At 46.0% G+C, this 13,626-nt stretch overlaps 1 protein-coding gene across 1 annotated transcript in view; it reads left to right on the top strand.

Moving 5' to 3' along the window:
• LOC138453438 (lebercilin-like) overlaps nt 1-13,626 on the top strand; it is a 1,169,225-nt gene that overhangs the window by 402,248 nt on the left and 753,351 nt on the right. The window contains exon 3 of the mRNA XM_069606292.1: nt 7,319-7,848. Coding sequence (XP_069462393.1) covers nt 7,319-7,848 — 530 coding nt within the window. The remainder of the gene's footprint in view (nt 1-7,318; nt 7,849-13,626) is intronic.

The raw sequence follows: 13,626 nt of genomic DNA, 5'->3' as shown, positions 1-13,626 counted from the left end.
CCCTTGGCATCACATACAACCTGCACGTAGATGGAATGCCAGTGCTTGCGATAGCGATATATGTGCTCTGTAGCCCTAGGTGGACATAGAGCCACATGGGTGCAATCGATGGCACTAAGCATTTTAGGGAAGTGCCCCACCCCATAAAAGTCCTGGACCACAGTCCTGGACCACGGACTGCCTTTCTGCAGGTGTTCTGTGCATGTAGATATGCCTGCGGACTGAGGGGCGTGCAGTCATTATTGCCAACACTTGGTGTAGGCAGCGTAACTGCGTGGGCTGTGAAGGGCCTACTGCTTTGGAGCACAGGGTGGGTTATATAAGGTCATCTTCCTACTCCATGACCAGGTCTAATATGATATGAGGTGGAAACCTATACCTGCCATAGACCTGCTCATCAGGCATCCCAAAAAGGCTGGTTCTGGGTAGAAAAATCCGGGCCTTGGCCATCCTCCTCCTCCTGCAAGTGTCCCTCGATCACTGCTGCGAGTAATGGTACATTCATTGTAGCTGTATACGCGTGTGTGTTGGTTGCTGGCTTTTTATGCATTTGTTTTAGTGCGTGTTGACGTTTACGCCAGCTATCACGTGGCGTACGTGTTTCAGGATCAAGCCCTGGTTAATTCCATGAATACAGGTTTTTAGCGCCAGTATGGGCGCTGCAAGGATTTTACTGTGGGACTTCCCTCGTATCACCCACATTTTAGCTTGTTGTTCCCCATTACACAAGTTCCGCCCCCTTTTTAGGTGACTGCACAGACCCGAGTGCCCCTTTGCTAGGAGGCTCACGCAAGGTGTTAGTGGAGTCACAGTTACGTGTTGGACCGGCACTGATTCCTTGCAAGTGCCTGGTAAGCCCCGCGCTTTGTGTTCCATGAATCGACAAACGGGCGCTTTCGTGCTATTTCACACCCAAGTACCTGATTTTCCGTGCTAATTATTCCATGAATCGGGTCCTATGTTTGTTTCCAACCGGTGTCCATTTTTTATTTCCTGCAAATGAGCATAAATACATGTAAATTATTTACATTCTCAATCTTCATAGATCAGTTTACAGGGCATCATACACATTTCTCTGCTGTACTGGATTAGATATACTGTATCACCCCACCTACAAACCGTTTTCTCAATTCTGCTTCTAACACAAAGTGGACACCCCCATCTAAACTGCTTCATTTTCAAGAGGTGGTTAGACACCACTTGTATAGCCCACAGTGTTTTAGACGAACATTGTTCCACCCCTTTCCCAACCATTAGATGGCTTGGCAGCTGTATTAGGCACATTATTTTTACAAGACGTTTTGGGCCCATCATCTAACATATTTTACGTAATGATTTATCTGTATAGGATATTTGCAAACATTCACAAGCCTCCTGCTGCGGATCATCATACATTTTATGCCCGGTGCACCATTTTTGAAAGTGTTGTTTTAAACACGTGTTCACCACTAGAGATGTGAAGTCCTGAATGGCTAGGATATCAACCCATGTCACAACTGCTGTGCCTGCATCGTCTTTAACACTATCGGCCTCCATTAGCAAGATACGTTGCTTACTTAGGACATTATTTCGATTCCCCGGATTTTCAATTTGATTTGAACAGCAAACACAAACATTGACAGTGTGTGTGCTACAGCTTGGCTTTCCTCACTGCTATTCTTTTTTACAGTTCGATGCTATAGACAAAAACTGAAATGCATAGTCTTAACACCAAGTCAGGTGTCACACCCCCTAGAAGATCTAAACGGTTGCTTTAAAAATATACCCACCAGTTGACGTGATGTCTGATATTGCTGCTCCATGTCCTTCTGCATTCCCCAAATGTTCAGGGGGTCAGGGTCGCTCTCCGTCACCTCAACTCCATCATTCTGCATATCAATAGATTTGTATCCGTTGTCTTCAGACTCCATTTCGCATGAACATGATAGCAGAGGCTATATGCCGAGGGGCTGCTCGAGAACCACAGCATCAACACGGGTAGCCATTTCTAAATTAGCCAGACATTACACTGCACTCTCTTCAGTGTTTTGAATGGCAGCTCCAACAGAGCACTCCATGACAGTCTGCGATGAGAGGTGGCTGACTGCTCACAGAAACTGTAGCCATGTTCTCACTGAGATCCCAATCTTCACGGTCCGCCATCAAATCCTGAGAGTCTTCCATTGCATCAAGACTGTTGTGAATTCTCCTAAGGTTATCAGGTAAATAACTATCATCGGGATCACAGGAGTTGCCGGGGGCTGTTTTGTCCTCATCATGGGCCTCATCACGTGTCTGGCGGTAACCCTTAAATGCGGCGGTAGCGCTATTACCGCCGCATTTAAGGGTCCGCCAGATCATGGCCTTGGCGGATTTCCCCCCAGCACTGAGCTGGGGGGAAATCCACGGCAAATTTGCTGATTTTCGGGGCTATTACTGCCGGTGGGAAATCCGCCGGCGGTAATAGCGCAAATTTTCCCCATTGGGCCCAATGGGGAATGAGGAATTCCCGAATGGGCCCAATGGGGAATGGGCACTAACCGTTCTGCCAAACCTGTGATCCGGCGCTAATAGCGCCGGGGGGTTTGGTGGTAGGGCTAAAAGCGCCGGCGATAATAGCGCCGGCATTACCGCCCAACTCGTGATGAGGCTGCATAACTAGCTGTTCCTAATTACAGTTTCCTTGACACCACGATGGCTAGCCTAGAGAAGTCTGAAGAGTGCATGTGTTTAAAGGCCTACAATAACAGCTATATATCTGCATTGTATGACCCACAACCCGAATAGTATCAAAGCCTTAGAGCTGCCCATAGACATATACCTATTTATGTGAACCTCATTGGAATTCTTATCAAATTTATATCAAATTCATATAAAATGTATACACCATTTTTTGGGGCGGGGGGGTCAATTAAATAATTAAATGTAGAGGCGGTCAGATACATCTCTATCATGATATGTACACTACAGCTCGGTTCTTATCGTGTTTAAAAAAAGATTTGGGGTCTTTACATTTATTGGGGTTCAATTAAATTTATAAGGAGTTTGGGGGTGTGGAAAAGGGGCGGGCCATCTGTCAACTGAAATGCTTGATAGGTATCTCACCATACTACTGACAAGTGCCCATGAATGACACCACCTTGGAGGCAGCAAGTGGGACTCCTACAGACCCTCCTTGCTCTTCAGTACCCCCTATATATACACACCCGGTTAGTTCAAAGATACATTATGTGCAAGACACATTTGATTCCTCTTTCACCTGGGCAGCCTGTCCTTGTCAGGCAACAAACCACCTGATCAATTTTCTGGCCGTTTCCCAATTTTCTGGCCATTTTCCAATCTTCTGGCCATTTCCCAATCTGAAGGACCAGCAAGATGGAATGGGAGAATGTTAAACTACAGCTCCCATAGAATCCTATTCTGTGAGACTGAAAACCCCAAATCGTTGGGATTTCATAATATAGACCAAGCAGGACTGTGCTACTAAAAGGTCCTTGTGCAAACAGTTAACAAAGGGCAGGAGACGTTTTTTACGGACACAGAAGTGTAAAGTAAGAGAGAAACCCAAGCTACCTTACTAACCACAGGAGAAGCCACATGTGGATATCTAACATTTGCCCACCTCCCAGTAAGTCATACAATTTAAAATTGGAACAGACTATGCCACCCAAGTAAACCGACTACAACAGAGTCTGAGGGTGAGAATATCAGCCTCGAAATACCCACCAGCAAAAGGGACAGAAATTATTCCTGTTAGAGAGAGATGGTTACTCCAGGTGTAGTCATATTTTCTAACAGTGAGAATGGCTACTGAAATCTCTTAAGCCAACAGGGGTAGCAGGAAAGAAGCATGGACTGGAATTAACTAACCAAATAAGCCTGACTGGAGCACAGACCCGAAAGAACCAAGGCTAAGGTAGTAAACCAGGAAATAAACTGGCCCAGTTCTGAGACCCAGAATGGAAATTTGATATGACCAGTAACTCGGGAAAGAATCTCTACTGGAGTAGACCTGTGACATTTCCTTGTGCCAGCCTTTTCGTCACATTTTACCTCTGCGTTTTGTATGGGGCAGCCCTTTATACCCCTCTTCCTCCACCACCACTACCCTTAAATGTCTACACCCACTACTTTTCCTTCTACCCACCCCGATATACTGCTTTTAATGGTGGTGAAAGGACTGCAGGGAAATTGGGGGTGTACTACAGGAGTTGAAATAGAGGAAACAATTGGGCTGAGCCATAACCCAGCAGAGCAACTAGACTGGACCACAGACCCAGGAAAGAACTATAACCTTAACAGTAAAGAAGCCTGGATTGCAGAGTAATCATGGAAAGAGGATATTGTTGACATGAGTGGTGTGACAGTTCAGAAGAAGGATGCAGACTCCGTTGATTCATTTCACAAGTTTCTTTATTAAAGAAAACAGTAAAGGCGTATCTATCCCTACTGTAAGGCATCCCTACCTAACAAAACTAACTATGGTTCTCATCAGTCATCAGTGAAAGTCTCAAAAAGGAATCCGTCTGCCGTCCAAACTAAACCTATCTGACCCTATCACTAACCTAACAACGAAGGAAAAGATAATGGGCCTCATTCCGAGTTTGGAGGTAACCATGCTGCTATTTGCGGCATGGCTGCCTCCAAACTCGTTCCGATTCCGCCCTGGTGAATGGAGCAATTACCGGTCCATTCCAAGGTTGGCGGGACCGGTAATTCCCCATTCATCAGGGCCCTTCCCCATTCCCATTTGAGCCCTCATGGGGCTCAATGGGAATGGGAAGGCGCTAATAACGGTACCGTAAATTACGGCACTGTTTTTAGCTCTAAAGTCCCTTTGCGGGTCCTGTCCTTAAGGCCTGCTAAAAGCAGGTGTTAAGGAAGGACCTGCAAATGGAACTCGTAGTAGGGCGGTAAGGGTTTAACGGCACCGGTCTCGTTACCGGTGACCGTTAACCCTTACCGCCCTACTTGTAATGAGGCCCACTGACTCCTTTCTCCTGGTGTATTAGCTTCATGCGAACCTCAGCTCAATAGGTCAACTTCATATAGTCTCTGGAGACTGCTTTTATCAATTCACACAGATCATTCAGTACTTTCTTGGGCTTTCCTCTCTTTTCTTTGGTTATAGACTTCGGTTCCTTTCCTGTTTTCCTTACTATTTTTATTATCAATGATGAGTATTCCAGTAATGATTCTCATTCACTTGTCTAGATATCAATTTAATATGTTCTTCTCCTTTAGTGGGACGAGTATGAGCCTTCCAGTAATGATATACTCTTCTCCTTCAATGGGGTGAGTATATGCACTTCAATAACGAGTCTTATTTGCTTCACTGGGTCTTAATATTGTAGTCTCTTTATCAGCACTGGGAAGAGCATGATCACTCCAATAAGGATTCTCCTTCACTTAATGTAATATACTTTTCTTCTTCACTGAGACGAGTATGGGTATTCCCATAAGGATTCTTATCTGTTTCACTGGTGTCTAATATTTTAGTCCCTTTTCCTATACTGGGGCGAGTATGAGCCTTTCAATAATGATACTTGTCTGCTTCCCTGGATTTTGATATTATAATCTCTTTATCTGTACTGGGACGAGTATGAGCATTCCAATAACGATTCTTAGTCCTCCTCTCGGGTCTTCCGTCTTCCCTGGTACCTTTGGCTGGTAGGGATAACGTAACTGGGTTTTCGATTCTCTCCTGGTCGTCTCTTCGGTTTGTCAGGTTGGCTCCTGCTGGTTCCTTTACGTCTCTCTCTCTCTGTCACCGTAGTTGCAGGCACTCTGGTCTTTCAGTTACCGGCTTGTCCCGTATTGGTAAAGTGGTTTTGTCAGTGTTTACAGGACCCCTGGTCCACCACATGCTTCTTGTGCTCACGCAACCAAGCTCCGTCTCATTTGATTCGCAGCTGTTAGGAAGCAGTGCGTCCGACTTAAGTTCTCTACTTCTTGTCATTATGAGATGCTGCGCGTCTCCATCTGATTCCTGTTTTTTCTCCAGTTCAAGGTGCAGAGTATCCAGCCTCTGCTCAGTGTCAGCCTGCCAGCCACTTCATAACTTGCATGCTTTCTTCTCTTGTCTCCAGGCCCCTACCCTTTCATATGCTACATGGCTGTGGGGCTTCCCCGGAGTAGCTTTGTATTCCTTTCTCTCTGTCTCCCATGGCTTCTCTTCTCCTCCACAGGTTCTCCTCCTCGTATCAGTTAATGGAATTTTCTTAGTTAAAGGAATATTTACAGTTTCTGGCTATTGTTCGCGGTCTTATGATTCCTTCCACTGAGACTTCGCTGGTCTGGGTCGGAAAGGGCAAGGTCGCTTCTCTCCTTGTCGCCCCTTCTGTTCTCGTCGCCTTTCTCCTCCTATTGAACTGCCGCCCTGGTATAGCCGTCTTGTCGCGCCGTTTGCCTTGCTCGTAGTGTGCTCTCGTGCTCCACCTTTTATCCCTGTAGGGATGCGAAAGGACTGTCAAGTGTGTGTGATACTGGTCAATTGCCTGACTTTGCATGACACTTCTGTTGGGACATGTCAGGTAAATGACTCTGGGGTTAGTCTGTTCTCTTTCGTGTTGTGAGAAAGGGTTTGTGTGTGGAAAGGAGCAGGGATAGAGATTCTGAGTATCCTACGTGGTAGGATGGAGAAAAGGTGTTATGAGAAGTTGAATACCGTGTCTCACTCGACGGTGTCCCACTTCCACTCCCCGAGGACCCCCCAGCCAGGTGATCCTCTCGCACTGGTCCACCCCCCGGAACTGGATCCAATAGTGATGGCCGTGTCCTGGCCACCTGGATGACAGATCCCCGGGGACTAGTCGGGGAGACACATTCAGGTCTCTCACAGGACCATGAGCACCCTGTTCGTTAATCCCATTCTGGCATATTTTCCCATTGAGCTCTCCCTACTTTGTTGTAAAAATGTTCTCAGGATTTCGATAGGGGTTTGGCACATACAAACCTAACACATTGTGTAAATAAAACTCTTGTTTCATATCTTACTTGCCAGTGTCACTGTTGGGTCACATTTGACAGAATGCAGACAAATGATGCAATCACATAGTATGTTGGGAGTATTTGGCCATTTGATGGCACTACCTGGCTTGTGGTGGGAGCAAATGGCCAAATTATGCCTCCACTTTATACCAATACATTACACAACAAATTTGCTAAAAAAAAAGCTAGGCATATTGGCTATGTCAATCCTCGTTTAGTTTGAAATTAGTAGACAAACATATACTTTAAGGGAAATTACATTATTTGAGATGTTAGGTGGGTCATAATATTCTTGTTTGTAATACCAATTGTTAAAAAGTTCCTCAGGCAATATATTTGTATTTTGTAGCATATGGAAGATGCAGCCCACAATTTCCATCTAACAGAAGAAATGCATGCCAGCAATCATCCTACCAAAGCTTTAGGCAGAGGCCACCACCAAAATCATCAAACCTTAGTGGAAGCAAGAGCTTATCGGCTAAGCTGCTGAGCATGAGTGCACTGCGAAGCAAACTGAACGAGCTGCAAGCTAAACTAGAGGATCTGCAAAAAGAAAACCACTTGCTCCAAAAGTTGCAAATTAGGCAGGAGAAAACCCTAAATAAGTTTGAAGACACTAAAAATAAAATTGCTGCTCTCATTTCTCGGCACAACTACGAGATGCGAAAATTAAAGGAATACCTTCAGAGTTGCAAAGAGCAAGGGAACGTCATTGTGAGAAGAGGGAAAACCACAAAGGAAGATTTCTACAAGACAGATGGTTCTTTGTACAAGCGTAATGCACGTGCTGTTGCCAAGCACCTCACTGGATTGGAATCTCTGGAACAGAAACATGTGCTAGCGGAAAACATACTGAATGTTCGAGAGAGGAAAATGAAGGTGCATTTATTTTAATATTATGTTTGTATTAAGCTTTTCGTTTGTCATATTCACGTAGTATCATTGTAACATGTTGTGAGGTTTGTCTCATTGTACTCCCTGGCCTCTCTTGCATCATGCTTTATATCAGTGATTCTACACCCCCATCTGCATTCTACATACCAGTAAACATATAGACCAAATCGGTGGGGCGGCTCGAGCTTCTCTACCTATGCCCCGAGGAAAGCCCAAGCATTTCTGGAAGGATTTGACCCACCCCATTGTATTTCTGAAGGTTCTTCAAGGGTCGAACCCTTCCTCTGGACCCATTGTGGGGCACAAGTCCACCATACAGTCCGGAGGCCAGAGATTTGAGTCAGGCTCAATAACGTCAGAAGAAGTAAGATTAGTGTCATAGTAGGCTTAATCACAATGTAAATAATGGGGCTTTTTGCTGTTAACACAGATCCATACTCAACTACAGGTAGCTTAAGTCCTATTCAGGTAAGGGGAGAAATCAACTTATTATGAATACAGTTGAACTATGCCAGTTAGACGAGCAAATTACGATTGTGGCGCGAAGTGATCCCAAAATATGGCTGTGATAACGTTCTGATGTCACACGCACAACGTGTGACGTTATTTGTTTACATGTATACATTTAAATCAAAATGGCATCTGCGGTACATGTAGCATGTTTGCTCTCTGATGTGGGGAATGGGAACTTGACCATAGAATTCTGCAAGGCAGTGGTGAGCGCTGGGCTGGGGTAGTCAGGAAGTGCGGAAGAGAGTCCTGGAGGGATGCCTGTGTTGTGGCAGGGACCGACGCGCTGGAGTATGTGTGATTTTTGATGGGTGGTCTGACTAGGCGAGTGGCAGGTTTAGATGGGGCATGTGAGTGGAGTTTGAAGGGCGCAGCACAGGTCGGCTTGGATTCTTGTTTTTGTTGATGGAAGACTCTGGTTCTAGTGATTCTGGATCCGAGTGGCAATCGGTTCCTGCTAGGAAGAGGGGTAAGTCATGGGGTGTGTCTAGGAGCTGGTCGCCTGTGGATCGGGTGGGGGTTGTCAATGGTGTCACTGTCTTCAAGGTTCTCTGTGTTGGAGCAGGAGGAGGCAGAGCCTCTCTGTCCTGAGGTGGTGGGAGTGCAGGTGGTGGTGCAGTGTCTGGTGTTGGGTCTTGTGTGCCGAGTAAGGGGTCCGGTGCGCTGGAGGAGAGGGCTTTTGTGGTTCTTGTGGCTAGTACGGTGGAGGGTCGGGATTTCAGTGGAGGAGTGGGGTCATTCACCTCGGTCTATACGTAACGTGGGTGGAGGTAAGCTTTTGGTTTGCTGTGTGTCTTTTGAGCAACAGGAGATTGTTGCGTTTGCGTAAGATGGTGGGGATTCCGGTGGTGTGTTTTGTACCGCATGTTCGTGTGGCTAGTGGTAAGGGGGTGGTCTATCGTGTTCTGACTAGTACCGATTTGTGTTTTTTGATGTCCGAACTTAAGGGTGTTTGTGTGGTTGGGGTGCGTAGGTTGGGTCCTAGGAAGGAGGATGGGGTAGGAGTTTCGACTACTGTCTTGCTGTCGTTTCAGTCTGTGGAGGTTCCCCTGTTTTTGTTGATTGGATTTGAGAAGTTCCAGGTGGCAACATATGTCCCCCTCCTTTTCGTTGTTTTCGGTGTCAGAAGTTTGGCCATGTGGCCGGTGTCTGTAGAGGGGAGCAGTGTTGTGCGAAGTGTGGCATTTGCCATGATGTCAAGGATTGTTTAAGTGAGTGGGGATCACTGTGTTATGTTTAAGAGGTGTCCTGTGTATGTCTGTGAGGTTCGAGTGCAGTCCGAGGGAGTGTGTCACAATTTGTCTTATGCCGAGGCTGTTGCACGGTTACCAGCTGCTGGTGTGTATCGGGTTGAGAAGGTTTGTCTAACTGGGGATGGGCTCTTGCCCCCTTCGGTTGTTCCTGTGGATGGTGGTGTGCAGCCACTGCTGGTGGGTGACTTATTGGTGTTGATGAATTAGAGGTTTTTGTTATTTATGATTGAGGTTATTAATTGTTCTTTTCAGATGCAGAGCAAGACTGAGAAGATGATGATTATAGTTGGGGCGGCGGAGTTGTTTTTGGGCACTGCTGGCTTTATGGGGGGTATATTTTAATGAGGTGTTGTGTAGAGGGATCGTGTGAGGTGGGGTGGCTGTATTTTGGTGTAGGTCTATTGGTAGTGGTGATTTGTTGTGGTTGGTCTGTAGCTGCATTTGTGGGAAGTTTGGCGAACATAATCTATTTAGATGGAAATCGCCGGCTCCTGGTCTCTAGGAGTCACCCCAACAAGAAGACATCATCCGCGGCTGAACACTTGCACGCAGGATGCATTGCGTTACTTTCTGGAGAGAGAAGGTAGGTTTTTGATGGGGGATTTTGTTTTTTATTTCAAATATAGACTTAATGTGAACTTAATGTGAACTATCTAATGGTTGTAGGTCCAAAACAGAATAAAACACAGCTAATCAATAGGAACCCCCATAAGAAGAATGGGGGCCTTACTGGGGTGTGATTTTTAGACATACAATTCAATTTGTGGGAAATAAATGGATACATTCAACACAGAACATTTTTGAAATGGGTAGCTATGGGATTACAAGGCGAATAGAATACTGATAGGTAATTCTTTCGGATATGTACAGCATGAGGAATATATTAATGGAGATGTAGTTCAAACAAAACAGCCAGATAAATACGCATATTTTGCTGGAGCAAGGGAATTATACCGGTTATTACTGTTTGGAGCAATAATATAACCGATAGAAGGAACCAAGAAAACCAGTGGGTGAGTAGTTCCATTATATCCAATGTGAACTAGAAGTTAGGTTATTCATGACCAGTGATACTAGAAAGAAGATATCTGGTACAAATTGGAACATTCATACAATGAATCACCAAGTACTGTTAATGGCTAACTCCACAGGGGCACTCCTTATTGATAAAACATCACGAGAGGGAGATTCAAAGTAGAGATGATGTGGAGTAAGAGCATGGATCAAGATATACACGGGAGAGGTCACTGATACAAGAGCTGTCATTGAAAACAACATGGAGCAACATGAATGTGTTTTTATTATGTGACATTATGCATACTTAATGAAATATGTTATTTTCAAATGGATTGTGTCCTCCCACATATTCCTTATCTTTGATATTGCCAATATCCAGCTTTGCTGCTTTGGGGGTACTGTGCCTCGATGCCTGTCGAGTCGATGTCCCTTGGAGGCCTCCGTCTCGACGTCAACGTCACCACAGGTATATGTAGCACAGGCAGCGCCCGTTGGCCTCAGTTCTGTTTTTTCGCGCTTACAGCTTCGGACGCGGTGGGCCTCATTCCTGACAGGAATATCTTTGAATCTTCTTTGAAATATCTTCAATATCTCGAGTTTCGACGCAAAATGGCTTCGTCTTCGGGGTCGTAAACTCCTCGATCTGACTTCAAAAAATTATGTGACTGCGAGCAAAGATGTCCATGACGGACCCTCAAAGGATCTGCCTGTGGTGTCTGAGGTCAACTCATCCATCTTCGGAGTGCGAGGACTGCCTATCTATGACAGCCAAAACCATGAGAGAGCGTAGAGGGAAGCTTGCGGCAGGTAAGGCCCAAAAATCCCCCTCTACTCCATCTAAACAAAAGACCTAAACAGGTCGAGGAAAGTTTCTCCTCATCGAAAAAGGTCCAAACGTTCGGGTTCAAGAAGTGGTTCACACCATTAATCGACATGGAAAGAAACGGCGCCATAGATCGCCATCTTCCTCGTCCTCTAGTTCACCAGAACGGGTCGTTTGCCCCACCAAATCTAGTTCACGGGCCCAATGGGAAGAGTTCAGACTCCGAATGTTAAGGGTTTTCGAGAACGCGGCTTTGCCCCCTTTGACTACACCTAAAGGCGATGCTCCGGTCATAAGACCTCGGAAGCACAAGAGACATGCTTCTTCGGACCCGATGGCCAAGTCTCCTCGAGAGCAATCCCATCCCTCGAGTCGAGAAAAAGTCTCCTCAAAGACTAAACTGAAGGACTTGATTATGACAGGACCGAAAAGTGTGTCACTGACGCCATCTGCGCCGATAACGGTGGAGAAGCCATCTTCGCCTCCAATGTCGACCTCCTTCGACGCCGCATGCGTCAAAACCATTGACACAACTGTTGAAGCCATCAACACAATCGTTGAAGCCATCGACACATTTGTCGAAGCCATCGACATCAACAATTTTGACATTTCTGGCTCCTGTGACTACAAATATAATCTCAACTTCAGTTGAAAAGACTGTTAGGGAGAATTCTCATTCTATGGCTAATTTCCTTTACTTATAGAGTCCCCCAGCAGCTTTGCTGGATTTGAAGGGTTTGTTTTTTTCTCCTTCTAAGAGTGTGACCCTTTTTCCCCACTCTTAGGCATATTTGCAATGTGTGTTCTAGGCTATTTTTTGGGTTTAATGTCTATGGGGTTTATCTCACCCTCACAGGAACCATCTTTATACACATGTTACACAGCACCCTTAGTGCAGTGACACCGGGGTGTCGTAGTGACCCCCAAACATAGACTCCATACCCAGGGACTGACTACTGTCTGCCAGGGCATGTAAAGTCCCCATTGACTTTACTAGTCAATTTTTATTAACTAAACCAGTACAACCCATCTTACTATGGAGGTACTGGGAAGGGTTAATAGTTTTTCCCTGGTGTTCATTTTCGAGAGGGTACCATACAGTCCCTCTCTCAAAAGTTTCTGGCTGGTGGCAGTGGTTACTACCAAAAAATATTCAACCGCGAATATTTCCCTATGGGATTTTCCCATTGTTCGAGGCTACCACTTTTTCTGACAGCCTCTAACATACCGCCAGTTTATTTTATCATTAACTTTACTCCGGTAGGTTCTATTTGCCAGAACTTTAATATAAATTCTTTCTCGTGTTTTTCTCTAAACTCCTAACCCAGGTCGGGATCCTTTGTTCGTCCTTTTGGCGGGCTTCTGCCAAGAAGCCCTCCTTTCGGCGCCACTGAGTCTGGGGTGGGTGCGTTGTGTGGGAGGGGGAGTAGGACCCCTGGACAGGGTTGCCGCATAAACCCATGTCGCACTCTAACCTGATAGGCTGTAGGGTCTCCCGCCAAGATGACCACTCCACTGTGGGAGTGACAGCTAGGCTGTATGAAAGGGGATCTTTTTGCATAGAAGCAGGGTCCTGAGGACTAGAAGAGCAAGACGTTGCCACTGGAACCGAGTAACCGAAGAGGAGAGAAGCCAAAGACATCTGCAACGACTGAACCACCGGTGAAGCCCTGCTGCAGCGTCTCACCACTTTTCTCCACACAACGAGATGAGATCTTCATCTGAAAGAGCCTTCTTCCCTTGAGCTGGTGCGGCCAACCAGTTTGTCAATCGCCTTCTTGGACCTGCCCTGGTCGAATCGCCAGTGCCCAGCACTTGGAGGCCGGATAGCCAGGCAGCCATACACCCGGACCGCAATTTAAAGGAGCGTACCTTTTATTTGTTGGGCAGCACAGCGGCTGGTTTCATCCCTGGGTAGTGCAGTCACTCAAACCTTCCTCCACGACGAGAGTCCCTCTTCCTCTGCTGGATCACCCGAACTGCAGGAACTACCAGTAACAACCGCCACCGCAGGAGCCTCTTCTTCATATTAAGGTACTTTGTTCCACCAGGCCTCCCTTTTCGTGTGGTAGCACTAAAGGTGTTTTAAATCCTTTACCTACGTGTTGGGTTGGCCGCCCCTTTCATCTAACATTATCTTTTGCCTTCTGCACCCACCTT

The sequence above is a fragment of the Ambystoma mexicanum genome, chromosome 4p (genome assembly GCF_040938575.1).
Source record: "Ambystoma mexicanum isolate Mex_15411 chromosome 4p, UKY_AmexF1_1, whole genome shotgun sequence".
NCBI lineage: Eukaryota > Metazoa > Chordata > Amphibia > Caudata > Ambystomatidae > Ambystoma > Ambystoma mexicanum.
The sequence above is the reverse complement of the archived record's forward strand: the minus strand, read 5'-3'. Positions and strand labels throughout refer to the sequence as shown.